The sequence below is a fragment of the Aptenodytes forsteri genome, unplaced genomic scaffold, assembly GCF_000699145.1.
Source record: "Aptenodytes forsteri isolate BGI_AS27 unplaced genomic scaffold, ASM69914v1 Scaffold178, whole genome shotgun sequence".
Classification (NCBI taxonomy): Eukaryota; Metazoa; Chordata; class Aves; order Sphenisciformes; family Spheniscidae; genus Aptenodytes; species Aptenodytes forsteri.
In genome coordinates this window covers 1237381-1263444 of record NW_008795136.1, presented here as the reverse complement: position 1 = coordinate 1263444, position 26064 = coordinate 1237381, and the positions used below count along the sequence as shown (strand labels likewise).

The 26064-nt window shown below is 47.8% G+C and overlaps 1 protein-coding gene across 4 annotated transcripts in view; it reads right to left on the bottom strand.

Moving 5' to 3' along the window:
• CTIF (cap binding complex dependent translation initiation factor) overlaps positions 1–26064 on the bottom strand; it is a 145776-nt gene that overhangs the window by 83781 nt on the left and 35931 nt on the right. For 3 of the 4 annotated variants that reach the window (XM_009278440.1, XM_009278442.1, XM_009278441.1), the window contains exons 4-7: positions 17575–17697; positions 13189–13262; positions 12177–12281; positions 8473–8548 (exon numbers count right to left, since the gene is read on the bottom strand). In XM_009278440.1, the coding sequence (XP_009276715.1) occupies positions 8473–8548; positions 12177–12281; positions 13189–13262; positions 17575–17697 (378 nt within the window). The remainder of the gene's footprint in view (positions 1–8472; positions 8549–12176; positions 12282–13188; positions 13263–17574; positions 17698–26064) is intronic. The other variant, XM_009278443.1, reaches the window with a different exon arrangement.

Sequence of the window (26064 nt, the reverse complement as noted above, 5' to 3'; positions counted from 1 at the left end):
ATGGTGAGTTTCTCTACGGCGGTACCAGCAGGTGAAGGGCAGAGCAGAATAACCCTGGGAGACATGGACACCGGGGCAGCATCGCGCGGCCAAAGGTGTGGAGACCACGTTCCTCTCGCTATTTCTATTAGCCCCGATGAAATCCTTCAACCCCACCACCCAGCACAGGCATTTTGGGGATGGCACAGAGTTTCCTTTCACTGACCATGCCAGCATGTGTACAGACGAGCGCCTGCCATTTTTAGAGCCAGCAGAAAAGTTCATGGAGCATCTTAAAAAAAACCCCAAACCAACCCCAAAGGGATTTTTAAAGTCATAAAATGAGGGACAATATGAACGCGGGACTAGAAAGGACCTCTGGGTTACAGAGCTTGGTCTGCTACTGGAGGCACGGACATCATTTAACTCCCTTCGTAAACAGCCTCTATTTTCCCTGCGGAAGAGACATCCAGGCGTCGTGTGCAGCAATAAATTTCCCACTTAAGGGACAATCTTTGACCAAACCACCTTGGATTGCAATAAACACTTATCCTGCCACTAAATATCTATATTTACACCCATAGCTATATATATATCTCCCCAAGCTGGATGGGATTCACTTACCTGCTGCCTCCGGGCAGGAAATTCGCATTTTAAGAACTTCTGGTCTCATTTATTGTATCGGTTGCTATTTCCATAACATCAGAGGAAAGGCAGCAGAAAGTGGGGGGAGCATCTTCTGGTTAAGAAGAAATGTTTAAATGCGACAGGAAACATTTAACCTCATATTTTGTCAGACAAGGGACAAGGACATCCCCCATCAGCAGGATTTTTAGAGCGCGATGTGTTTCTAGGCTCTGTAGGTCCCTCCGCCAATGGGGACGTATGCACGTCTCTCTTCTCTGGTCCTGCGGTATGTCTACTTTTTTTTAGAGAGAAAATTCCTTCCTTCCCTATTTTATTACAAAAATTCAGGAGGTGTTTCACGGACAGCGGGGAAGGGGATTAGGATGTGGAAATAGCCAAGCCAGCAGAAATAGCTGCTTGACAAAAAAGACATTGAGTTTTTATTCGGGATCTTCAGAAATCTGGATTTTTTTTCCTCCGCTACTTTTAATAACTTTTTTTTAACTTAATCATTACTCCACAACTGGCTTCAGGAAAATATTCAGCAAATTCAAGGGAGGGCAGCAAAAGCCTTCTCAGATTTCTAATGAATCCTCTAGGAACACAAGGGAGAAAAAGATGCAACACTATTCAAAAGTTAAAATTCAGGCAGGATTTGGGGGGTGTGTGTGTTACAGTCTATAGAAAGGACTGAAAGTTAAAATTCAGGCAGGATTTGGGGGGGGGGTGTGTTACAGTCTATAGAAAGGACCAGGGAAAAACAAAACAAAACCTTTCAGGCTTGCTTTGGATATTATATAGCTGCACAAAAGCAAACCTTTTTGAAAGGGAAGTCAACTATAAGGCTGAGAAAAGCCCGTGTTCTTCTCCAGTGTGTTTAAGCCAGAGTTCAATGTGGTGACATTTTTGAGCCTCAAATGCCTGTCAAGTTGTTATTTATACCCCAGTACAAGTCCCCATACCCAAATCAGCTAGTTCCCCAGAAAACTGCAGTTCTCAGGTCTAAAACTACCTGTGAACTCCTTAAAAACAAAATAGAGGATCTTTCATCATCCTCCCAGGAACAGACTTACCCATCCAGCTCTCCCATCCTCTTCTCTCATCTCCTTGTGGTCCCTGGTCGTGAACCCAAAACTCACCACCTATTGGTAAGCCCAGCCTAGTCCTGCCACTCATCCGCTTCGTGTCTACCCCTCCAACAGCCCGGCCCAAGGAAAAGCTGCAAAGCAGCCAAAATCCCATTTTTTGTCTTTTTCTGTGGCACAAACCAGTGCCTGGCAAACTGGGGTCTAAGGAACAGAGATGGTCCAGCAGTGGACACCACCACGGTCTTCACCTCCCTCCTGCTGAGGTTGGCATGTCCTTCAAAGTGGGGTGGGGACAACAGGGTAGATGGGGGACAGGGACAGATGGACAAATGGAAACGTGGGTGTTCAGAGGAACAGCCTACATTTGATGGGGCAGCAGCATCTTCTGGAGAAAGGGCGGACCCCCTCAGCACATCTGGCACCGCTCCTTGGTGTGAGGAGCATCGCTTTGGACTGAGCCCTGCCGGAGAATCCCATAGGAAACATGCAGAGTTGAGGATTACTTTTGCAGAAGTGGGATTTCCAAGAGGAGTCGGGGAGGTGTCACGATGCAAGCGAGGGAGACCTGGGCTGTGGGGCATGTCTAACCCCTAGGCACCAGCTCCCCTCAGGCTTGTGGTGCTTCGACAAGGCAAAGATGGCGGGGGGGTTCACAGACATCTTCAGTTTTAACCCTGCCCTGCTCAGGGCCTCCATCTGCTTTGAGGCTCATGATGATGCACAGTGCTAACCAAATTCAGTCCCGGGTGCAGAGAAACACCTTCCCCCTCTGCAAGCCCCAGGGTCCCCCATGCTGGACATGCACCCCGAGCCCGAGGTGGGCACAGCGGGATGGAGAGCGGCATGACCTGGCGCAGGAGGGTGCGAGACACAGCCACTGCGGAGTAAGGTTTCTGCTTGGAAAAAGCCTTTGGAAAAAGCCTCGTTTCTTCTGCGCAGAGCCATGTTCCGGGGCCGTGCAGCGAGGCCGCAGTGCCCTCTAGTGCCACCAGCCCTGTCCCCTCAGCCACCAAACACCAAGCCAACTTTCAGAGCTGCAACGTAAGCCACCCTTGCCCTTTCGACCGACCCTCCTTGCATATCCCCAACGCCTGTCTCTGAACCCAGCCGACCCAACCAGGGTGTGAGAGCACCCCAATGCCTCCCATCCTGGCAGAAGCTCATTACAGGTCCACCACTCTCCAAACAACAGGGCAGCCTGGCCCCAACCCTGCCCAGCTGAGCAGTACCAGCTCCAGGAACCGCAATAAAAAAGGCATCTCCGTGCCCACCAGGTTGGGAAGACACCCCCACAAATTACGAGCCAACATCGCTAAGTCTGCTTGAATTGGGTGACAGCCAGAAAAATAAAACCAGCCCTGAGAAGAGAGAGTCCACCTCATTTGTTACAATCAGAAACCAGCTCTGAACCCTAATAATAATAATAACAACAACAACAACAACAACAACAATAATGGAAATGTCAAAGCTCTTGGCCATTTCCCTGGTGTTTCCTTTGTGCAGTGAATAAGTCTATCATATGATATGGAAGACCATCATAATCTGAAAAACCCACTGGAAGATCTCCCCTTTTCTGCATGTCCGATAAAAACCATGGGTTTTTTAACCTGCTTCAGGGCTCACAGCGACCGTGTTCTACTGCTAGAGCCCGGGCTTGGACCTTGCAAGAACCTGCGAGCCGGTGACCTGCGTGGAAGGTAAGCCAGCCTTTGTCCAGACCTCTCCTCTCCAGTGCTTTGGAGATGGCAACGGTCTCATCTGCCTTCCTTGATCAATGGTGGCCTTAACTCTAACATGGGAGCGATGCTGAAGGGGCTACAGGTGACCACAGCAGTTTGCCCTCTCAGCCCAAGGAGATGGTCATTGTCAGTTGGGTTAAATGCAACAAAAACCAGGCCACAGAAAGACCATATCTTACTGGAAGTCACAGCAAAACAAAAGCTTTTTACTCAGCAGTGGAGATCTGACTCCCAATACGTTGTGACCTATACTCAAATAAACCTTGGCTCTTTGACAGGGACTTTCCACAGTGGTTTTAGCAGTTACAGTATTGGAAAGACCCTTGGGATATGGGAAGCTGGCTTGTTAGACTAGAAACCTTCTGTGAAAGCAATGCCATGCCTACACGCTCTGGATGGAGTCCAGCAGGATCTGGGGGCGGGGAGAAGAAATCCCCCTAGTTTGGGGCTCCTAGGGAACCACCACAACTTCTTCATAAGTGTTTGGTGGACATGTAAAGGACGTCAGGGTTACACCTGGCGAGTGGCAGGAGGGACATACAGCACGTGGGGCACACCACATGGACCAGGTCACTCCCAGTGGGAGGGAATGCCAGACAGAGGGATGAGCCCACCCCAGCTCCACCAGCGCAGAAGTGTCTGCTGAGAGAGGGCCACGTTGCTGTTGCCAAGGCTCTGAAAGGGAAGGGATCTGGGCTGGCTAACGAGCTGGCTAAAACGAGAACTGCCCAACCTTGTAGTGCAGAAAGAGCAGGCAAGAGGGGACACGGAGAGGATGAGGACTCTTTATGGTGATAGTAAATAACATCACCCCATCAAAGAGCTGTCCCTGAGCTCCAAAGAGACCTGTCCCCCTGCCACCACCCCCCTGGAAGAGTCAGCAATCTGTAGGGTCCAGAAGAAAACCCTCACACCAGTGCTGGACACTGACCTCCTCACCTCACATGGAGAGTGACAGCAGAGGGGATGCTCACCCACGATCCACCCTTCTCCCCCTGGACACCTGGGTTGGCTTCATCTCCCTTAGGGCACCTACCATGTCTGAACAAGTCCACGTGTGAGCTGGTCCCTCTGGGCTCCTTGCAGAGCCGACAGGGAAAGGACATGGGTATCCTCAGATGGGAATCACCCGACCTTCTCTAGACCTCTATGTTGAGATGCAGCGAACCATGCTCCAACGTGTCCATGTCTCTCCTACGGCAGGAACCCCAAGTCACCAGCCCACGCACAGGTCCCACCTTTACTCACACGATGTCCGCACTGAATTGTAAGGTCTGACTTGAAAATACTTGTCAGTGAGGAGGGGTCCCAAGGAGAGTGTGCAGAGACGCCTGTTAGGTGCCTAAATTGAGGTGGGATCCCAGCATGGTCAGGAATCCCGGCGCTTCTAAGGCTGTTTGGACAAAGTCAGGAATACAGCGGTGCCAAGAGGAACACGAACAACTTACAGAGTCTGCCTTTCTCCAAAGGAGCTGCTCTCTTGTTTCTCATCCAACAGGGAAGCTGGATGACAACTGTAGCCAGAATAGAAACAAGCAGTTTATTGTAACTCCAAGCACATGACAAAAAGGGTCAAAAATCAGTAAGGAAACGGAAGGAGATGAGCTGCGAGGCAATTAAGATGCCAAACCAAACGACATCAATGCTGTCTTCCAAGTTTACCCCATAGCACCAGTAAAGCCCAGTATCCCTTTCAAAAGTGCCACATAATTTCTACCTCCTAAAACGCACTGTTTGGAGGAGGGCAGGCCCAGCCTGGAGGCAAGAGTCCAGCAAACCAAAAGCCAACAACTCCAAGATGCCAGTCCAGAAACCACTTGGGACGTGTCCCAAAACTCTCTGCTCGTGTCTGTCAGCATTCACAGCATGTCCCTGTGACACGCAGCCTCCTGCATCCTTCGTGACCTTCACAGGGAGGATGGAGGGTATCTTGTAGGACATGACCCCTTGGGTTGTTTTCTCTGTTAAGCGTAGAGTTTGCCAAGGGCTCGCAGTCTTCAGACCGTATCTAGGACCGGGGCATTCGGCTGTGACACGTCCAAGCCTGAAAGCCTTTCCGAGCATTTGCCAAAGGGAGCAAAAGCAAAATGCACCGACTCAGCCCTCCCCGTGACGTCTTCATGACGCCAGAATGGTTACATGGTCTCCTCCAGCAAACCAGCTGAGGTGAAAACGGAGAGGATGATGAAGACTGGCTCTGCATCTGAGCTGCGCCTCCCTAACGCAGCAGACAACCGATCCTCCCTGGCGTGCAATAGAAAGCAGATCTTATGAATGGGTAATACTTATCTTCAAAAGATTATTTTCTTCCAAAGTCACTTTTTGGCAGCACTTAGGTGAATCAGTGCCCAAATCCAACTACAGACTCCTGTGAGTAAGGAGAGATGAAGAGGTTACGGCTCACGAGCTGAGCCAAAGCAATGACCTCATGCACTCCTAAGCACGATGCTTTCAAAACAAAGCCTGTTTACCAGTAAAAACAAGCACCCCAGATGAGCCTTGAAAAGATGGGGCAGAAGGAAGCTTCAAAATACCAGCTGTCAACGCTGTCACGAAGGAATCGCGCCCAGCGCCGACGCGGAGCCGGAGTCGCCTGCCTGTGCGTGTCCACGAGATGGCAGAGCGCGCCGTGCCGTGGAGCCGGACGAGAGCATCTCCAAGGAATGGGATGCATGCGTTCTCCAATTTCAAAACAAAAGGCTCGCGACAAGCATTTTCCCCTCAGACAGCTATGAAGAAAGAAGGTTTTGGGGGAGGTTGTTTTGTTTTTTGTTTATTTTTTCACCTTTTATTTGCCAAATAGTCACAGGCTTTCCTTGCAATACTTTGTTAAAATACTATTGATAGATTCCAGCAGCAAAACTCATGTATATATATTAATGTCCAGATATCCAGAATATTCTGCTTAACCCACTAGGGGGGTCACTGTATCTCCCTGTAGAGATACACATACAGACTTGGATGTATACTGGAAATTAGTTCTAGATTCGTGTCCTACGTCCACCATACTTTACCATCAAAGGAACCCAAATTTCCAAAGCAGCCTGCAAGCGCGACTCTCTACCTCTCTCAAACTGGTGCTCTTAACCCTGCTATAGCTGCTGAAGCACATTCAGCAGCAAAACGTTTGCATCCGAGTTGCGCTGGAGGATGCTCGGACCAGCCCAGTCGCGCTAGAGGATGCTTGGACCGGCCCCTCCGTCCATGCACGGCTGCCGTAAGCAACCCACGAGATCTTAAATACAGACGGAACAAGAATTTATGTATCTCCAACCTGAAAAGCCTCTTCTTCAGGATACGACACAAACACGACCGCAGCGTGGGAAAGCCCCATGCAAGGTGAAAGATTTTTCTTCCATAGGCTCACACGAATATTTTCCCTTATGCCCCCACGCACTGTGCTCCACAGAGCCATTTAAAACAAGGGATAAAGACCAGCAAAATCACTGTCGGCATTGCACGATCACGTTCAAATCCAGTTAACAATGATATGTCAGGATTAAACCAGCTGTCTGCAAGTATTTCACTTGTCAACGCCGAACAAGATAAATCCTCACCCAGAACTACCCGGCTCCTAGTTCCCACAGGCACATATGACTGTTCATGCCTAGGTAAGCGAGTCTCCAAAATAACGTAGTATTGCATGAGTCTGCCCAGAGGCACAAACAAAACACCAAATCCAGCATTCCCACCAGGTCTTCCAGCTTAGAGCTGCCACACTAAGAATTAAGCTAGGTATTAAGGTATATATTGGTATTAATTCACTGGAGTCTATGGACTCAACCTGGTGTTATGACAGGATGAGATCACAACCAGACCAGGAGGACCTGGCTTATTTAATAGCTGTCAATTATAAAAGAAGTTAAACCCTAGAGAAGAACGTCAGCTTTTCACACCAAAGATGTTTGATTCCTCATTTCCAATTATTCCCCAGGGAAAATAACCTTATTTTGCAGAATTACTGGAGTCTGTATCAGCTGAACCTGGTGTTTTCTCCCTGTGACCTAAAGTCCAGACATACCGAGCATGAAAGAAACTGAGCAGAAAGCAGCTGCAGGCAGCGTTCCTCCCTGCCAAAGTCAGCAGCACTTCTCCACTCTTTCCACTGCTTTGCGTATTTAGTACACCCAAGAGAAACAGTAAGATCATCACATGGTTTGCACGGTTTGCAGGATGAGCGAGGCTCTTCCTCACGTGATGCATGAGCAAGAAGCCCGGCGAGCTCTTTGCTCGGCACTGAAAAGGGTAACGCTACCACAGCACATGAGATGTCTCCGTCCTTCCCTCTGGAGGCAAAGAGGAGACTTCAGCAAAAACACGCTGAGCATCCTCAGAAACTTGCCCAGCCCAGGACACTCAGCTCCTTTGAGGACTAGGGCTCTGGAGAGTGAAAAATTACTTTTTGAGTACTGCGTCCAGCTCGGGAGCCCTCAGCACAAGAAAGACATGGACCTGATGGAGCGGGTCCTGAAGAGGACCACGAAAATGATCAGGGGGATGGTTAAATAAAGTCATTTAACCAGAACTACCAAAACTGGGATGTAGAGATAGATCTGGAGAAGAAACAGGCTGGAGAAAACGTACAAGTAGATGACCATTGCATATAAACGTATGCGCACCCCATAGGGGAAACATCTGGGTCAGCACACCATCACTTCTGGCTTCCTGGCAGCAATGTATTTTGGAGCTGTCAGGAGGCTTGGTGCTTTTCAGAACCTCCTTTCCTAAAATATATGAGCCCTGTGCCCATGTACGTGTGTGTGTATATATAGGTATATATGTATGTATACATATACTGTCCTCAACGTTTCACCTCCCAACGAAGTCTCCGCTGTAACTGCCCTTGCCCAGCACGAAGGTTCACAGCAAGGCTTGCTGAAACCACGGGCATAATTCTCCATCACAAACCTCAAAGGACCATAGCTCAGCGCATCCAGCCCAGGCTTTCCCACTTCTGGGGAGGGTTTCCTAAGGAAAGGTAAGGCAGGGAGCTGCTGGTCTCCACCGTACCGCAGGCAGGAGATGTCCTCATCACCTACCTGCCACACTGGAAGTACTTTCTCTATGTCATTCAAGTTGATGCCGTCACCATCCTCATATTTCCCTTTTCCAAGCCTGTGGCAGGAAGAAAACAAAAACAAACCCAAGTGAAACCTCGCTGGAACCAAAGTTAATTTTCTATTATGGCACATGGGGAAGATTAGTTCTTACTGCAAAGGACCCTCATGAAAACAAAGAGGATCTCTGAAGCAAGTAAGCTGTGCCTCCAAAACACTCCCACATGGGCGGAAAGCCATTAATACAAAATTAAATGCTTTTCCCAGTCCTCTCCACCTGCACTATCCGCCACAGTGTTCAAATGCTTTTGGTAATAGCAGCAGTGAGAAGACCAAAGGCAGTCCTGAGCAGCAGCGTTGGGTGATTCAATCCCCAGACCAAGCAAAACCGCAAGCACAGCCTACGTGGAAAAAAAAAAATGGGGACACAAAAATGTAATGAAAAATGTTTCCTTTGAAGCACTGCTCATTTGTTGGTCTCCACGGGAGCTCCTGTTCCCCTGCCGAGAAAGGTGTCGGCGAACAAGCACAAACAAACAGCTCAGACAGCAAACAGCAAGCAATATAAATACAAACATACAATTTGAAAGGCAAAAAGATTGGGGTGAGAAGCCAAGCACTGACAGACCAAATGCATAGCTGGCAGCTGAAGGACTTTCTTGTATCAAGAAAGGAAAAAAACCAATCCAAAGATAATTAGTAGCTGGATGCAGAGAGTTTGTAATCATACAGAAGGAGAAAAAATGGTCAATAAGTATCATCCTTCTGCATTTATAAACAATTGAGGTGATCTATTCTTATTATTCAAGGATGATAATGTATTTTTTGGTCAATTAGTGACAAAATATTGTTAAATAACATATATTAGACAGAAACTTTGATAGCAGCAGACCCAGGTAATCAGTGCCTAGAAGTCAGAGAACAACAGATCTTGCTGGAATTACAGCAAATGGGGGGAAAAAAATCCAGAAAAATGGCATGTGCTAAAGCACCAGGCTCAGAAAACAGCAAGCTGAATGGAAACACTTAATTAAATTAACACCCTAACTGATTTATGGGAAATCAGAGGTGTTCAACAATTGACTTTCCCTCATAGATGAAATAATGACTTTGATTTACAAAGGCAAAAATATAGTGTGTGTGTATATAAAATATATAGATATGAAAAAATATCTATTTTTTTAATATATATATTTATTTATATGAGAAAAGTCAAACACCTGGGGACAAATAACATCCGTTGCAGGTACAGAACGGGCAAGAGTATCGTAGGAAAAGATTATCTGAAAAGGATGGGGACTGTCCCAGGGTGAATGTCTGAAGCTGGACTGTGGCATAAAGGCGGGGATGAGGAGGCAGGGATTAGGGGGATGAAGGCAGCTTTCCTCTACAGGCAGCACGCCTGAGCCTGAACTACAGGACCGCAGGCAGCTCGGGCAGTCACGTTTCAAAGAGGTGGTTGAGAGATTTCTTAGAGTACGGGAAAAACTAAACTGATGCATGGGCTTGGGAGATACCTGGAACGAAGAGAAAATATCAGCTACAAAAGGTTGTTTGAACTGGAAGAGCAAAAGCACAGCAAGAGCTAACACTGGAAATTAAAGGCAGACAAATGCAGGTCAGAAACGAGGTACAGTTCCCTGGTTTTCCTTAACCACTCCACTTCGATTATTCATCATACCACCAAACTCAGTATCTGCAAATAAAATCAGATGTCTTCCTGGAGGAAAAAGCTTCAGCCAAGCAAAGGACACTTGAGGTCAATCAACTGGATGCAACCACATAGCCAGCCTTGGGCAAGTGATCAGCAACAAAATGGTTTCTTTGGTACTTAAAGTGTAGAAAACACATTCTGAACAGCATCTTCCCCTTTTTTTTCTATTAAATTTTTCATTGCACAGCTAGCATGTTAAAAAACTCCACTCAAGCAAGAGGGAAAACACCTAGCTAGCAGGTGAAGATTCTGGGAGGTTCAGCAAGCTGAATGGCGCTCAGCACGGATTTGGCTGATGAACACACAACAGAGACAACTTTAAAAGTTAAAAAATAAAACCAGTTTTGTCTGCGCTTCCTCCATTCTAGTGCAGGGTACTTACATGACCTGTATTTTGGGAGATGCACTGCTTGTGCTGATGGCATCTGTTTAACTTTTCTTCATATACAGTCATTCTTATTCCATTTTTACAGCTGTAATATTTAGGAGTGATTAAATATCTCATCTCCATACTGCCTTCTCTACCTGTTTGCACCCTGGGCATTCACAGTACACCAGGAACCGGAGGCAGATCATAAAGCAGACCCTGCTGCATCCTCCCTATACGTAGCAGGTGGCGCTGGTAGGATCATCTTGGCAAGTGCCGTCAACCAGGGAGCACGTTATATCTTATTTTACAGAGGGCCCTTCATCCCGTTTTTCAAAACCATCTGTAGAAATGGGAGTAAGCATGATGAAGGCACTTAAGTGACTTGGAAATTTAGCGTTGTTCCAAATATTCTGAAAATTGCTGTTTATATACTTGCAGTAAATACTTACAGCGCAGAAAATAGCCTTCTACAGTTGTGCGAGTGTCTGCCTGTCACTATACGGTACAGGAGCCTCCTGCAGATGTTGAACTGGGCTGGGATTGCAACAAGATACGCCCAGCGAAGCCTATGGCATTGGCCAGTACTCTGTCAAAACCAACTTGTCAACAGAAAAAACTTATTTGAAAGAGGATTCCCATCCCTACGTACAACGTGGCAATGAGAAGTCACCTGCAATCTTCTCAGCCCCATCTTTTAGACCCGTTCTGATTTTTTTTCCTTCCTCTATGGGCAGGAAATGATTAATGACTAGGAAAAAATGGCAAAAATTTGATGGGATAAAATGTGGTTATGGAGTTCTTACTCTATTTTTTCTTTAGCCGAGATTTGCAGTGAGTTGCGTCAGGGATGAGTTGAAGCCTTGTCGTAAGTTGGGATAACAGGACAGGTAATACTGCCTGCAGCCCTGAATAGCACTGCCAGTGCGTTAAGCACCAGGACTGAACGATAAGGAGAGGAAAAACCACGCTACGATTGTTTCTCAGCCTGCAGAGAATCTGCGGAGAAACGGTGATGTCCATCTAAGCAACATCGGTGAACCACTTGGTGTCAGTATGCATTTATTTGGCTTGACCAAATAACCAAAGAGGAATCCAGCGATACTGTGGAAGCCTCTAGAGGCTGTCACCACCAAAAGAAGCTGCTTAGTATTTTCACAGCTAGCAGACATTTTACCGCTAGCAGATAGGGGATGAACACTTGGATCACACTGATGCTCTCTCCTTCCCTGAAGTCTTGCTGGGGAGAACAGCAGAAGCCTTGTCGCTTTTGCGAACTGTAATTGAGATCAGCACTAAGCCAGGATCTTTCCTCCAATATTCAGAGATGTTTAAATCTAGGAGACTTGGATCCAGGAGGCTTGGATCCAACATGGTTTAAAGACTGATGCAATGCAAAATACAGCAAGCAGCTCTGCTCCAGCCCAGAACCAGATGATAGAGGAGTCAGATAGACTGATCGTGGCATCCTCAAACCCCGTATATGGTCCAGCACCTCTTCCCCATGTCCTCCACGTGAGCCATGCCACCAAGATAGCGTTCCCTCTGCAAGGGAGAAGTTAGAGACCTTGCTGAAGAGCACGGTATTGCACACACGGCACTCACCCTTCTCTGTCTATTTGAGGCAGCGGGTGTTTGGACGTGTTTCGCAGCTTCCTGTGAAATTGGGTGAAATCTAGTTTTTCAGGCTGCAAGTCCCACGTCGCACCACTAGGAGAGAAAAACAGGGAAAGACAAAGAAAGAAAGTCCACTACTAATTAAACACCACCGAGCTGAAGAGCAGAGGGCACATCAGAGCCTGGAGACAAGGAAAGTTGGCACTTCTGGAGGCACCGCTCCCTGCCACAGAGCACATGGATGCAGGCCTCCAACCTTCACGCTGCTCCATCATGTTTCTTTTAATTTCTTCTGGTTTTTTGGAGATGCTGAGCTCCTGTTGCTTGCACTAAGCCCCTAGTTTTGATGTATGATGCAGCATGATGCAGCACACACCTTGCTAACTATACTTGCTCTCTGTATCAAGGGGGTATCATAACAGGTGGTGGTCTGGTCCATGCAATGGATATGTTCTCTCTGGTCCTGCAAAACCTGCTCGCTCCAACAGCCTGGAGCAAGTCCCAGGTGGGAACTCAACCCCTGCAGACTCTTGTAGTGCTCCAGGCACAGAGATATGCATAAAACTGGACAGAAAGCATATTTCACCACTTCCCCTGCGTTGAAGCAGCAGCTGAAGAGCTCTTCTCAGCAGCTGTGAAGCCAACGCATGATCACACCACCAATTAATGGAAGAAAGAAGCCCTGGAGCAGTAGCTCAAAGCTGCCTCAAGTCCTGCCTGCGCAGCTCTCAGATGATTACAAGTAATTACATCAAGTATCGGCTTCAGATGTTTGGACTGCAAACCCATCCATCGGCCTCTCCTAAGCACGTAGGATGCTTTAAGTAGATCGATTGTGTGTAGTGCTGCGGGCTAAATGGGGACGGGGAGGAGGAGGAGCAGCGACATGAGTACCGGCAGGGTACTCACCGGTGCCTGGGTACCGGCAGGATGGACATGTGGGCAAAGGCTAAGAGAGGGCACAGTCCATCTCTCTCAAAGCGTTTTAAAACCGGCTTACCTGAAGGAGTCAAAGGTGTTGGCAGCCCAGATGTCCGTGCCCAGCATGTCAAGGGAGCTCTCCTTGTTGCCATTCTAGGAGGGAGGGAAAGGCGGTTACTCGCTGGAAGGCACGCAGCGCTATCCGGACCACAGCACAGCCCGCCACAGCCTCTCCTGCTGCCAGCCGCGGAGGTGTCCCGGCTCTGCACGTGGGCTCCTCCGCTCCCGTGTGAATCCAAGCTCACTGCAACGCAGAGTCCCCTTGCCCGCTACTTTCGTAGCGCACCGTGAAGGCAAGGAGTGACACAGTTTCAGCCTTGGGGACACAAAGCTGTGGACAACATGGAGCAGACGACACGTAGGCTCAGCTCTGACTCCAGCCCTGTCCTCCTACCCCACCATCCACAACCTCCAAGACCCACCAAGGTCCAGTGGGCAGGTTGATATCCCAGCCATGAAGACACTCAACTTCAGAGTCACAGACCAGTTGAGGTGGGAAGGGACCTCTGAGGGTCCAACCCTCCTGCTCAAGCAGGGCCACCTACAACCAGGTGCCCAAGACCACATCCAGATGGCTTTTGAGTATCTCTGAGGATGGAGATACTCTTCACCAGAGCCTGCCAATAAGGACGGGGAAAGCCGTCCTGCTTCTTCAAGGAGTCATGGTGGCATGACTTCTCCTTGCTCTAATAACAGGCGGGGGATGTCAGAACCCTGCACCGTGCCACCGCTGCCACGCACACCGGCAAATGAGTTCACACGGTTATTCTGGTACATGTCCCACCAACACTAAGGTGATGGTTCCTTCCCCTGAGAAGCAAAAGCATCTCAGTATAATCAGGTGGGAATTATGAGAAACCTCCAGCAAACCACAAAGCACCTTGAATTCCCCCGTGCAGCTGCTTTTGGCAAAACTGGTGACCTGAAGCAAGAGCATCTAAAGCAAAGACCTCACACTTGGCCTTCATGGCCCCTTTACAGTCATCAGCCTGCAGAAAGAGGGCTGCCCTTTCCACCCTTTACAGGCGAAGAAGTAAAGCAGGTTGGATTTTGCCATTCAAGATCATTCAAGAAATCAGATTTGACTCAGACTCATATGGGATGGACACGTAAATGCACTACAAATAGGGAATCCCATATTACCAATTTTTCCCCAACATTTCTTACACATATTCAGATTATTCATCATCTTGCATATATTCAGATTATTTATTTCAGCCCAAATGGTCCCACTCTGGTGAAACACGTGCTGGAGAAGGTGGCTTCCATATATTCCCCATCCTATAATTTCTGCCACTTTCAAATATTACTAATAATAACTGAGACACTAAAAACTCATAAAAAATAGACCATTTCTTAATGCAGTCCAGACCTCAATCTGCCCATAAAGTGAGCAATCTTTTCCCAACGAGCAGGACGCGCATCCTCGGTGCACGCTACAGATGGTCACACTTCGCAGCCATTCCCACCACAACAACCAATTTAGACACCAGATACTCCAAACGCAGCCCCACTGCTCCCTTTTTTGCCTCCTCCAAGGGGTCTATGGACTATGATTTTATCTTCCGGGGATCTGCAGGTCAACATGTCTCTGCACAGAAACAAACTACCAGAAATATATAAAATTCTCATGATCAGTTATGGAAGCTGAGCTTTTTATTTTAGGCAAATGTAAGCAAAATTTTCTCCCACCAAGGAGACAAATTAGTTTTCTAAATCCTTAGAAGCATCCTCATGCAGTACAATGAAAATACACATGTGCAGGTCTTTATCATCCAAAGAAGAGATACCTCTTCTTGCAGGCAGATCCAGTTCCCTTTCCATTTCCTATGGACATGGGATATTTTAAGAACCTGTCAATGAGCCAGCTACAATAGGATTTCCTAAGAGTAACGTATTTGGGTTCAGGGAGAAAGACTGGGAACGTGTAACCAGTTGCAATGAGGCTTAGACAAATCAGCAACAAAGATACTAAACAGCAAAAATTTAAGATAACGTGGGTTTCTAATGCAACAGGTTGTGTCCTAAAGCTGTTGCCCAAATTCAGCTTGGTACAGGGCTTCTGCAGAGCCCCTTCTTGAGCCCTGAAATAAAGCGTCTAGCAATTACCGTCCGATGCTCGGCTTGAAATCTGTTTGGATGTGGAGGGAGAGCCTTGGCACCAACACCTCCTAATCCACGGCGTAAGCGGAGCCCGCACAAGCTGTCCCACCCAGCTCCCCCGCATCTCCTCGGCGCATCAGCTCATCGGTGCTATACCGGTGAGCACAGGCAGGTCAGCCCTGGCACTGATCCCAGCAGTTAGGGGAAATTGCAGCGATGGTTCAGGTAGTGCAGGACGTCAGATGGGTGCAAGCTTCTAGGCAGCGGTTGGATGCTCCCACCCAAACCAGGCTGCAACTCCTGGTCCTCCTAGACGATGTCCCCATGACCTCTCGGGGACACTCCAAGCATTAGCCAGACTCCATAAAGACGGCGCCAGGGCCAAACGATAATGCAACTTGTCATTAAGTCGTGAGTCACTACAGTCATTTCGAGACGTCCTTTTGATCTTCGATGACCTGTCTCTATAACCGGTTTCTGTCTCAACTCACAAGGCAGGGAGCGTGCTTGCTGCCCCAGTGAACCTGAGCTGCAGGGCACTTACTAAAATGCTCACAGCATGGTACCAAGACTTAACAATAAGACTTTAAAAAAGCCAATTCTCAAGTCCAGGGACAAAAGAAAAAACTGCATGTATTTAAGAAAAGAAGTGACTTGCTGTCAGTTCCCCCAGGACTGCAATTATAACTGTAAGCAGTTTTAACCTGAAGCTCCCAATGACCCAACCCTCAGCTTTAGATAATCATTTTCACCGCGAAGGGGTTAGTACTGCTGAAAATCAATTAAGCTACCAGGAATGATGATTGACAGACACACTGACAAGAACGACATAAATACCCAGAATGATCAGAGATCCGGTAAAGCCGATCCTACACCCAGTAGGGTTTAAATGCACGTCCATAACCTCTGTCCTCCAGCCCCTGTGAGCACACATCAACTCCATCCACCGCCGCCCAACCCCTGCGGCTGCCCGCACAACAGGACAGACCACGCCACCGGCCGCATGGACTCTGACTGTTTATCCATGCATGCAGCTTCAGCAAATTCCCCACAAAGTCAGCATTTGCATGCACGCAGCAGCTTTTCAAAGCCCAGCTCAGCATCCCACTGGTTCCTCTCGCTGCTCCTCATTACTATCCTCCAGCAAACCGCTACAAATACAAAATCATGCTCTTCGTCACACGATTGCAACAGCGTTAGCTCATTGCTGTGCTTAGCATTAATGCAGAACAATGCCAAGTGGTCGGCTGAGTCCGTGGTATAAATTCAGGGATTATCCTGCGGCATGTGTTAGTTCTTAAGCATTTTTCAGTTCTGCCTTTGAGAAGATTCCCCCACCTTTCCTCCTTCTCAGCTGCCTACAACCCCTGGCTGCACTTTGGTAGAAAACAAAAGAGATAGATAGATACCGAACTGTCTGAAAAGGCTCTGATTAAAGGTTTTCTTGTTGAAAACTGCAAGTTTTCATAAGAAATCTATAGACATTTTGAGGAAGACGTTATTATCCCTGCTCAAAGAAAAAGGGGTATGTTGAGTCTCGCTCCTCCCGGAAAGGACCATCACTTTCCAGCAACGACATGGTTCTGCAGGTCCTCTCCCACCACAGCATGGCTCAGGAGGACAGACTATTTCCTCAAGCTCTCCAGGACGGATGAGATGGATGAATGGACCAGGACTTGAACCACTGGCCCCAAATCTCCCAGAGTCCGTCCTCCATTTCTGGCACAACCAGTGCTCACGTGTGCAAAAGCAGAACAACTCCGAGAGGACAGAGGCTGACTAAAACACGCAGAAGAGGTCCCTGGTCTGAGTTCAAGGAATGGACCTAAAACCAAATCAAATGCAAATTCTTAGTCTTTTGCAGGGCAGGAAGGTAAGTCCCCATCTAGCCCTGCTTACCGCTCCCACAGAAAGCAGCTGGACTCAAGGTCACCATTTAACACCATCTATGTGGTGCCCACTCACATATCAACTTCTAATGAAGACTTGCCAAAAAATAATTAGACATCTCTTAATTTCCCAAAAAAAGCCTAATTTCCTTTGCACTAAACCAGCTGACTAGGGACTTCTTTCCCAATATTAAGGCACTCGGCACACCTCAATGGACTTCTTGAGGGCTACAGCCCTCAGCAGCCAGGTCACACATTATGCATGAATTAAGTAGGTCTCTGAGGTGTCCATCATAACTGACATGCACTCACACCCTATGTGTAGACACACACACAAAACACACCATTAGGAGGATGCCTCCGATAAACAGCAAGCAAAGGACGTGACTTCAGCACGTCGCTACCAGGTATACCTTGGTGGATTGCCTGAACTGGCTGCTTCTCCCGCGGCTGCTAGCCCTGGATCCAGACCCACGCCTGGAGCCCGACCCCGGCCGGGATCCTGCACTCCCACTGCTGCTGTGATCCCAGTCTTCCTGGAAACAACAAACAGCTCGCTTTAGTCAAGGGCAACGCCGTCCCGCACCCACAAAAACCACCGACCCGGTGAGCCAGGAGAGCTCCAGCTCCCAGACCACACGTGCAAGCACCTACAAAACCATGCCCATGCATGGGACCTTCTTGGAGTCCTTTTAACATGTTCTATTTACACATTGCAAAGGGATGACATTGTGGGAGGCTTCAATGAAGGTAAGATTTGGCTCTAGTGCTCTAGTCTATGCATGGGGAAAAATAAGTAGAGGTAAGTACCTCCTCTAACTTCGTGAGGATTAATTATGCATATTCAGCAACCCCACATCCTCTAAAACTGCTTATATATCCTTAATTCCCCTCCCAAGCCCAAATCAACTTCTCAGTCAGTTTTTCCCTGTGCTCAGTCCACCGTTGGAATCCAGCTACTCGCATACCTGAAAACACTTGGAGTTCGCCAGAAGACACGTTGCACAAATAACTATTTTTGCCTATTAAGGAGCTGTCCCCAATGTTTTCCTTTATTCTTCTAACACTTGTTCTGCTGTCAAGCAACCTGCAGGTTTCTTGTTCAGCCGGCAGCCCTCAGGGCAAGATGAGTCATCTGAAAACCAGAATAACTCACCCGACCAGCCCTATCTACCCAAACATCCCACCAGGTGCTTGGGGAGAAAGGTGGATATTGTCAGGGTAATTGCTCCAAAAGGTTTGCTCAGAGGCTTAGGAAAGACCTCTGAAGTGACCTAAGATGACTAAAAAAACATGAAATCACAGACTGCAGAATATTCAACTCTTTCAAGGACTCTGAAAATCTCGGAAATACAAAGGGGAGCATGCGTTTCAGGACTGGTGTGAGAGCTGACACTTAAAGAGGACTTCTCATGTCTCAAACATCCTTGTGGGACTACCTGAGTCTCTGTGGACACTGCCACAGCCTAAGACAAGGGCAGAGCCACCTTGGCCTTCAAGAGCCAGAAGGACTCACCAGTAGAGCAAGGCGTGAACTCCTCTTTGCACACAACAGCCAAGTCCAGGTCACTAATCTGGGGGCACAGACCAGGTCCCAGCTCCACCACTGCCACCTGGGTTGGATGGGGCACGGAGACAGCTGCACAGCAGACCCTAAGCTATCTAAGGTGATGCTACCCAGTGGTCCAGCACAGACCTTAGCACATGTAAAACATCTAAGTGTTTACCCAATGCGAGGGACTGGAAGCAAAATGCATCAGTACCAGTTTCTGCATTGCTCCAGCTGCACGTTCTCCATCCTCAAACCTAGCAAGTCTCAAGCAAGCTCAAACATACTGCGGTTGCTATAGCCCAAAATCTGTACTGACTTCAAAAGAGGAGGTCAACTGGTTTTCAAGTTGTGTATAGATGAAATTTGAGAGGTTGTGGTTATTCCCACGAGATGTTACACCAACAGCAGAAAGCACCTTCTTCCCTCCTCGCCACATTGCGACCTGAATCTCCCGATGGCTGAGAAATACCGAGTGCCACAAAGTTAAAGGAGTTGTTAAATTGGCATGGAGGAAAAAAAAACTTGATCGATGCCACTTGTGAGACACGGGCCGGTGGCCACTTTGGGAAGCCTTGGGGAAGAGCCAGTCTTGCGGGCATCCTGAGAAGTGAGAAGTATCTCATTCGACGTGGGAAAGATGCGCACCAACTGAAAAGGTGGTTGGGAGAAATGAACCCTCACCACCTAGATGTTCGAAGGATTAATTACCAATTTACCGTATCCTACACACTGAACGTCTTGTTCATCCACGTATGAAAAATTTCTGTGCCAAGTGCTACGTGGGACCAGGTCAGCATATGCACCCTTCGCTTTAAAAGACACACTGAAAATAAACATCACCACTTGGTTATATTCAGTTGACACAACTTTTGGTTGTGGTTGACTGCAGACAACCTGAGGTTATGCAAATTCCAGAAACGCGGCTGGCCACAATAAAACCCTTGTGAGAAATGGGAAGATTGGTACCACCATGCATCAACGTCCAAACTCACCGAGACAAGCCAGCAGATACGGCACGAACCAGTTAGATAAAAATCACAGATACCCTCTCACTAAATCAGCTTGTCTCCTGGCTCTAGCTCATGGCCTGGGGTCTTTTCCCTGTTCACATTCCTTATCTTTATCACGCCCTATTAATATTTATATTTAAAACCAAATTATTTTAAAAATAAAAATTGCTGAACTAAAAATTGTTGAAACTTCTGTTGAAGCTGAAACAGTCCAACTGAGTATGGCCTTAATACACTCATGTTCAAACTCAGCAGCACAGCCAAGCTCAATATTTTACCTAAATTTCTGATTAATTGCCAAAGACGAACAACTTTTAACTGCTACCTTACTGTCGGCGGTTCAGATCTCCAGAACAGAAATACATCCACCAGAAACTCTCCCAGACATTTCTGGTGGCTTTGTGTCCTCTAATAAAGCCCTTTTGTGCTAAAATGAACCCTCTCTGCAGATCTCCCTGCTGCGGGAGCAGGGAAGCTCACACCAACCTCATGGGTGATGCAGGAGGAGCGGGTGAGAGTATGCAGGTAACGATCGTTCCCTAAAAAACAACAACTGAGCAACAAAAACTCTCCATCAGCATCATCGCAAAAACCATAAAAACCCCATCCCAAACCCATACAGGCAGCTGGACTTCAGCAGAAAGCTGTGGCTCCGCAACGGTGAAACGCGGCACTGCTCACCCTCCATCCCACAGCATGGCCACCTACATGTCTCCCACACAGTGCTCTTGCTAAAGTAATTCAGCATGTTGAAGGAACAGATTTGTCTGCAGCTCTGACAAAAGCTGAAGAAACAGTTGTAAATGCACGAAGTTCTCCATCCCATGCCCTTGTCGCCTGCCAACCCAATCCCCCATCACCTGGCCCCGTTACTCTCTGCTGTGCCCTCAAAAGACCAAGACTCCCCTAGTCTCTCCCAACACCCCAAACAACCCCTGAACTCTTGTTCCCAGCTCTTATTTGGGCTCCTCCACCTACAGTTCATGGTCTACGCTCACCAACAGGAGATGGGACCTCTGAGCCACTCTTTGGGGCTTGGAGGGAAACGTCACCCCCTCCAGAGACTGATTCCCAGCAGCTGTTCTCATCCATGCCAAACCTTTTGGCCAAGTTCTGCACCCTCTTGGGAACAGTGAGGCTTGCGCACATTAACACTGCCACCCACCCTCCTTTGGAAACTAGCTGTCAAATCTAACATTTGCATTTTAATTAGCAATAATCGTATGTTTCACTTACACTGCAATTTCTACCTTCACAGCTAGCTCTCTGAGGCATGAACTAATTAATCCCGCTCCCTTTGCCAGCTCAAGAGTTAATACTTTCTGCTGCTTCAGTGCAAGTTTCAAAATCCCATTTGCAGAAAAAGGAGACAACTTTCTCCAGTGCACAGGCAATAAACGGAAACATGGTGACCACCTACGTGGTTGCTCTCAGTGACGATAAGTATGGGTGAAGTTGGCTGCGTTGATAGAGGTGTAGACCAAGCATGGCAATGCCACTAGCTTTAAGTGGCCTGAAGACATCAGTGGATTCTTGATGGGATTCACGTTCAATTGTATGTAAAAATCTCAATATTCAATGTACAGCATTCACAGCCTAAGGTGGGCCAGAGGAAAAGGAAAGACAACAGAAAGCTAGAGGGCTTCTCAGGACACAAAAGCCTCTGAGATACCCCCCAGCTTTAACAACTGTTCCACCACGGCACCTACAAGGAGCTCCCTAGACCAAGCTGTGGGGTGTCCTTCAAATGACTCCCAAACTTCGAGTCTTAATCCTAGTCAGAAGAGAAGACAGCTATCATCTAAAAGGTCCTTTCCAAGATTTTTCCACAGCAGAGGTTTTCATGTGCTGCAGCTAAATCTTGCAGTTATGCAGAATTTTGACACCGGACTCCAAGTATTTAATGCAAAATCTCCCTGCTCTTCTAGACTTATTCTAGAACAACCACTCCAATTTTCCCATGGAAAAACAATGATTTATATGAAAACAATTATTTCAATAATTTTAAAAGCACCTTTTACAAAAAAATATAAGATTACTCTAAACATTTTAGTAGGGACAAATTTCCAGCTTCTTTCTTCTTAACGTATTGCATAAAACTATAAGAAAAACAAAAAACTCGCCCCTATAAAAATATCATGCAGAAAACCCAACCACTTTGGCTCTGCTCCTTCCCTCCCCAGGTCCATGTCCACCGTCCCCAGCCCGCTCCAATCTGGTACAGTACCTGCTCACTGCTTAGGTAAAGGCACAGCAGAAGGGACACCAAACATCGCTTGGAGCTCTTCTCCCACCAGGAAAAGTAAGGTTTTACCTAAAGCTGTGCCACAATACAGGACCAAAGGACCTGATGGGCTTGGAAGTAGGAGGTTAAGCCTACAAGATCATTCTGGACTCCCCATGAAAGGGCCCAGCCTGTGTGGTTGTGTTCCATCCAGACACCACCAGAAGAGATGTGTTAGCCAAGGATGTATTAGCTAGCTCGTTTATGTGCATGGATGAGGATGAGAAGGCACACTGGAAGCACCCAGAATGGCACCAAGAACTTCAGACATGCCATGGAAACCCAGCAGCAAGCCCCCGCCCAAGCCTTGAAGGAAATGGCTCACATCAACCCTTCCCTGCCAAGAGTTGCGGCACTTGTTGACCTATTCAACCAAATCTGGAAGAAGAATGAAGACCTCAAAGGTAACTCAGCTACTGCAAGTTTCACAGAACTGGAGTGTGGGAAGCTCTCCCTTCAACGGGCAGACAGGCATCACCCTGTCTGCTCTACACAAATGGAAACTGAGGGTGACAAGATGTCCTCCCACATGAGTCACTAGTGACACCAGGCCTAGAAGACACCTTCCTCCGTCCTCTGTAAGCAGCAACAGTTCTCCTAAATCAGACAGCAAAGCAGTGAAGCATTTCACTCCCAGATCTTCAGACACTCAAGCAGGTGTCTGTTTCACGAGGGGTGGTGCTGCTTCACGAGGTGTATCCCAAACAGAAGTCCCAGAGAAAGTTAAACCTATATATTAGCTAAAGGACTTGATTTCTTTCTCAGCAGTCCTCTCTGACCACAACTGAACAGGGCTGCATTCACTACATGGAGGGAGCGTCACCCAGCAATTACAGGCAGAAAACCATTAAGCGACTGGTTTTCTCAGAGCTGCTCTTTGATCACGGGCAGGTCACCCCACTTAAAGATTTAATTTCTGCCTCCATCAGGCAAGGGCTACACCAACCTGTATTCACTAGCAAAGCCTCAAAGTAACTCCCTGTCTTTCGCTTTCTCTTTTTCTTTTGGAAACGAGACAATGGTGACTGCAGCATCTGCCAGCACCCACTTGTTCCAACAGGTCTTCTTCTTTGGCTAACCTCAACCAAGTTCACTGTACAAACTGGCCCTGGGCTATGATACAAGCGGGTCGGTGAGATGGAGAACCCCAAACTGCCCCCAGGATCATCCTTCACGTTTTGCTGAGCAAGAAAATCACTGTGCTTCAGATCCGGACCCAAGGATGGGCAACTAAAGCCAGACAAAGGCTGTCTACCAGCATGGGGAAATGAATTACCTCTTCGGTCAGGAGATCCTGCCAGCCTCTTCGCAAGCAGCGCCCACCCCCTCTCCAGCACTGATCTGGTTAGCCAAGGATTTGGAGCATTACACGCTGCCTGCTGATGTCAGTGGATTTAAGCCGGCAAGCGGACGACTTCACCGCTGACTTGAGAAGTTTACATGACGGCGGTGCTGGTTGCAGGAGCCTCAGTCCAACTCTGGACCTAGTGACGCGGCCACTGCCCGAGACAGTGATCCCTTGCCACCTGCCTCTGCAGCATCCATCGGGGAGGATTTCCTGGTGTTTGACCCCAGGCGGTCAAGCAGCACTGATGCCCGCAAAAAAAATCTCTGGAATTGCAAGAGAAATCTGCACTGATACTTTGGTTTTTCCACTTTCTATAAAATTAAGTTCCACTGTGCACTGAAATCTGCTGGTTCCCAAGAGATAACCTTCACACATCACCCCATCCCTACTATTGCCTTGGCTTTGGCAGCGTAGCAGCTTTTCCAGCCACGACTTCACATGGTTGGAAGTCATCGGGAGGGTTCAGGTGAGACACATGCAAGAGGGACCTGAAAGGTTTAAGTGGATCTGCTCTGCTCCCACCCCACGCACAGCAGTCAGACACCTCCCCCGGCTGCACCTCCCCAGATGCAGGCAGGTCAGATGTCCTTCGCCTACAGTCTGAGCTCACACGACGCGAAGCATCTCCTGCCTGGAAACGTTTTGGCGCTAGCACAGCACTGTGCTTCTTTGAGTCACGGAGACATCAGAGATAAAGTTTCATGCGATATTACATTTGATTTTGTGGGACCTTCTCATGCTTTCCTTATCAGCAAGGCTTGGGCTTGGGTTCAGACACCCTTTGGCAGGACGTGCCAGGCTCGGTGACAAAGGCACACAATCCCTGCAAAGCCCTCTACATCTCCACGCTACCGAACAGCGCAGGACACTCAACATCTTATGCTGTTAACTTGATAGCGCAGCCCTTGGGATGGTCTTGACCCCGGCCAGCTAATCATCTCCAACCAACGGCCAGCTAATCATCTCCAACCAACACCCAAGGCTGGAAACCCACCACCTCTGCCTGCCACAGGCGTGCTGCTGTTTCTACTGGCTTAATGGGAAGGCAAACCGAGTCATCTCCTCCACCACCAGCTCCTCAGGGAGGACAGCAGAAGGGTGCTACCAGCAGGGTGTAGGATAAGCCAGATGTGATCCACACACCCTGCCTGCTCCTTCACTGCTCAGTAGATAGGCAACATGACCATCAACTGGAGAAGCCTCCGAGGTCCCCAATCACGCAACAAGTCCCTGCTGCACCTGGTGGGACATGGACACACATGCAAATAAGCAGTAAAATAAACTGCAGTCCCATTTACTGCCAACAACACAGGCTTTTGCTTGGTGATGATGGGTGACAGCCAGCCACCATGGGGGAAGGGATGGACTTGGCCGGGAAGGAGGATTTTCAGCTCTCCCTCTCCCACCGCCTGGAGAAATGGGACAAACCTGCAGAGTTGCTCTGGTTTTTATTAATGCCCTTTACATAAGGGGAGCCTGGGATGGAGCTGCTGCCAGACCTTTCATGTACCAAGAGCTCCACTGGCTCTCTAAATACATACCATACCAGAAGTCTTCTACTTAATGAATTGCTCTCAGAAATATATCAAAGAGCTTCCTACTTGTGACAGCCTCACAGGGGGAATGCAAATAAAGTATTATATAAAATCTTCCCACTGGGTCCTTTTAAGAAAAAAAAAAATCCAAACATAAAAAGATTTAAAATGATTCCATTATCTAAACTTTCCTCATTTAGAGGTAATATGGTGCTCAGATAGTATCTTGCGTACCTCGATGGAGTGGTCTTCACCCCAGAGGCTCACACGGTGCTACCAGACCTTCTGGGGGGTATTGCTCAAATGCAGCGGGGCTTAGCGAAGCACGGCAATGCCATGCAGCAAACGAAAGCGTTCACAGTAGGAAACAAGGAGAATTATAGATGAGCTGAATGTAATTGTGAGGCCAGGATTTTCTCAGCGCACCAGGAGTTCATGAAATGTATCTCATGAGATCCTCCATGAGCAGACCATCTTCTCACAGCCACCTGCCCAGAGAACTGGAAAGACCAGAGTAAAAGGTTTCCAGGGGGAATTTTCTCCATTTTTTAAGCCACTGCTTTGTACGGGATGCACAAGTGCCAGCCTACGGGCACTGACCCCCATATAGTCTCCCACAGCTGCTAATAGCAGATGTCTCACCAAGCAGTGCAAGAACAGGGCAAGTATGGGGTCGTCTTTCCCAGAGATACCCAACAACGTCGGAAAAACAGCAATTTAGGAATATCCTGGACTGCAGGTTGCATCAAGACACCTTATTATTACCCTTAAATTGCAAGTTATCCAGGAATTGCTCTCAGCCCCACACTTATACAAAATCCTGTGGATGCTTATATACACACATATTATATATAAATGTCTATATAAATACATAATACACCTATACACACACACAAAAAAATCTTTCTTTTATTTGCCTTAACCTTGCTGGATCCTAGAGACAAGAATTTCAAAGGTATCAGGTACTTAGGGATGCAGAGGGGGATTTTCAGGCATGGGAAAGTCAGCTTCACTCTGGGCTCCCCTATAACCTTTAGGAAGCCAATTTCTTTGAAAATGTGGCCCTGGACTACCCTGCCTTCGCAGAAAAGGAACCAGATGCTGAATATATTTCCAGGACTAACCTGAATTTCCGTATAAATGCCCTTTCTGATCATCAGGTTAGAACTGTGTC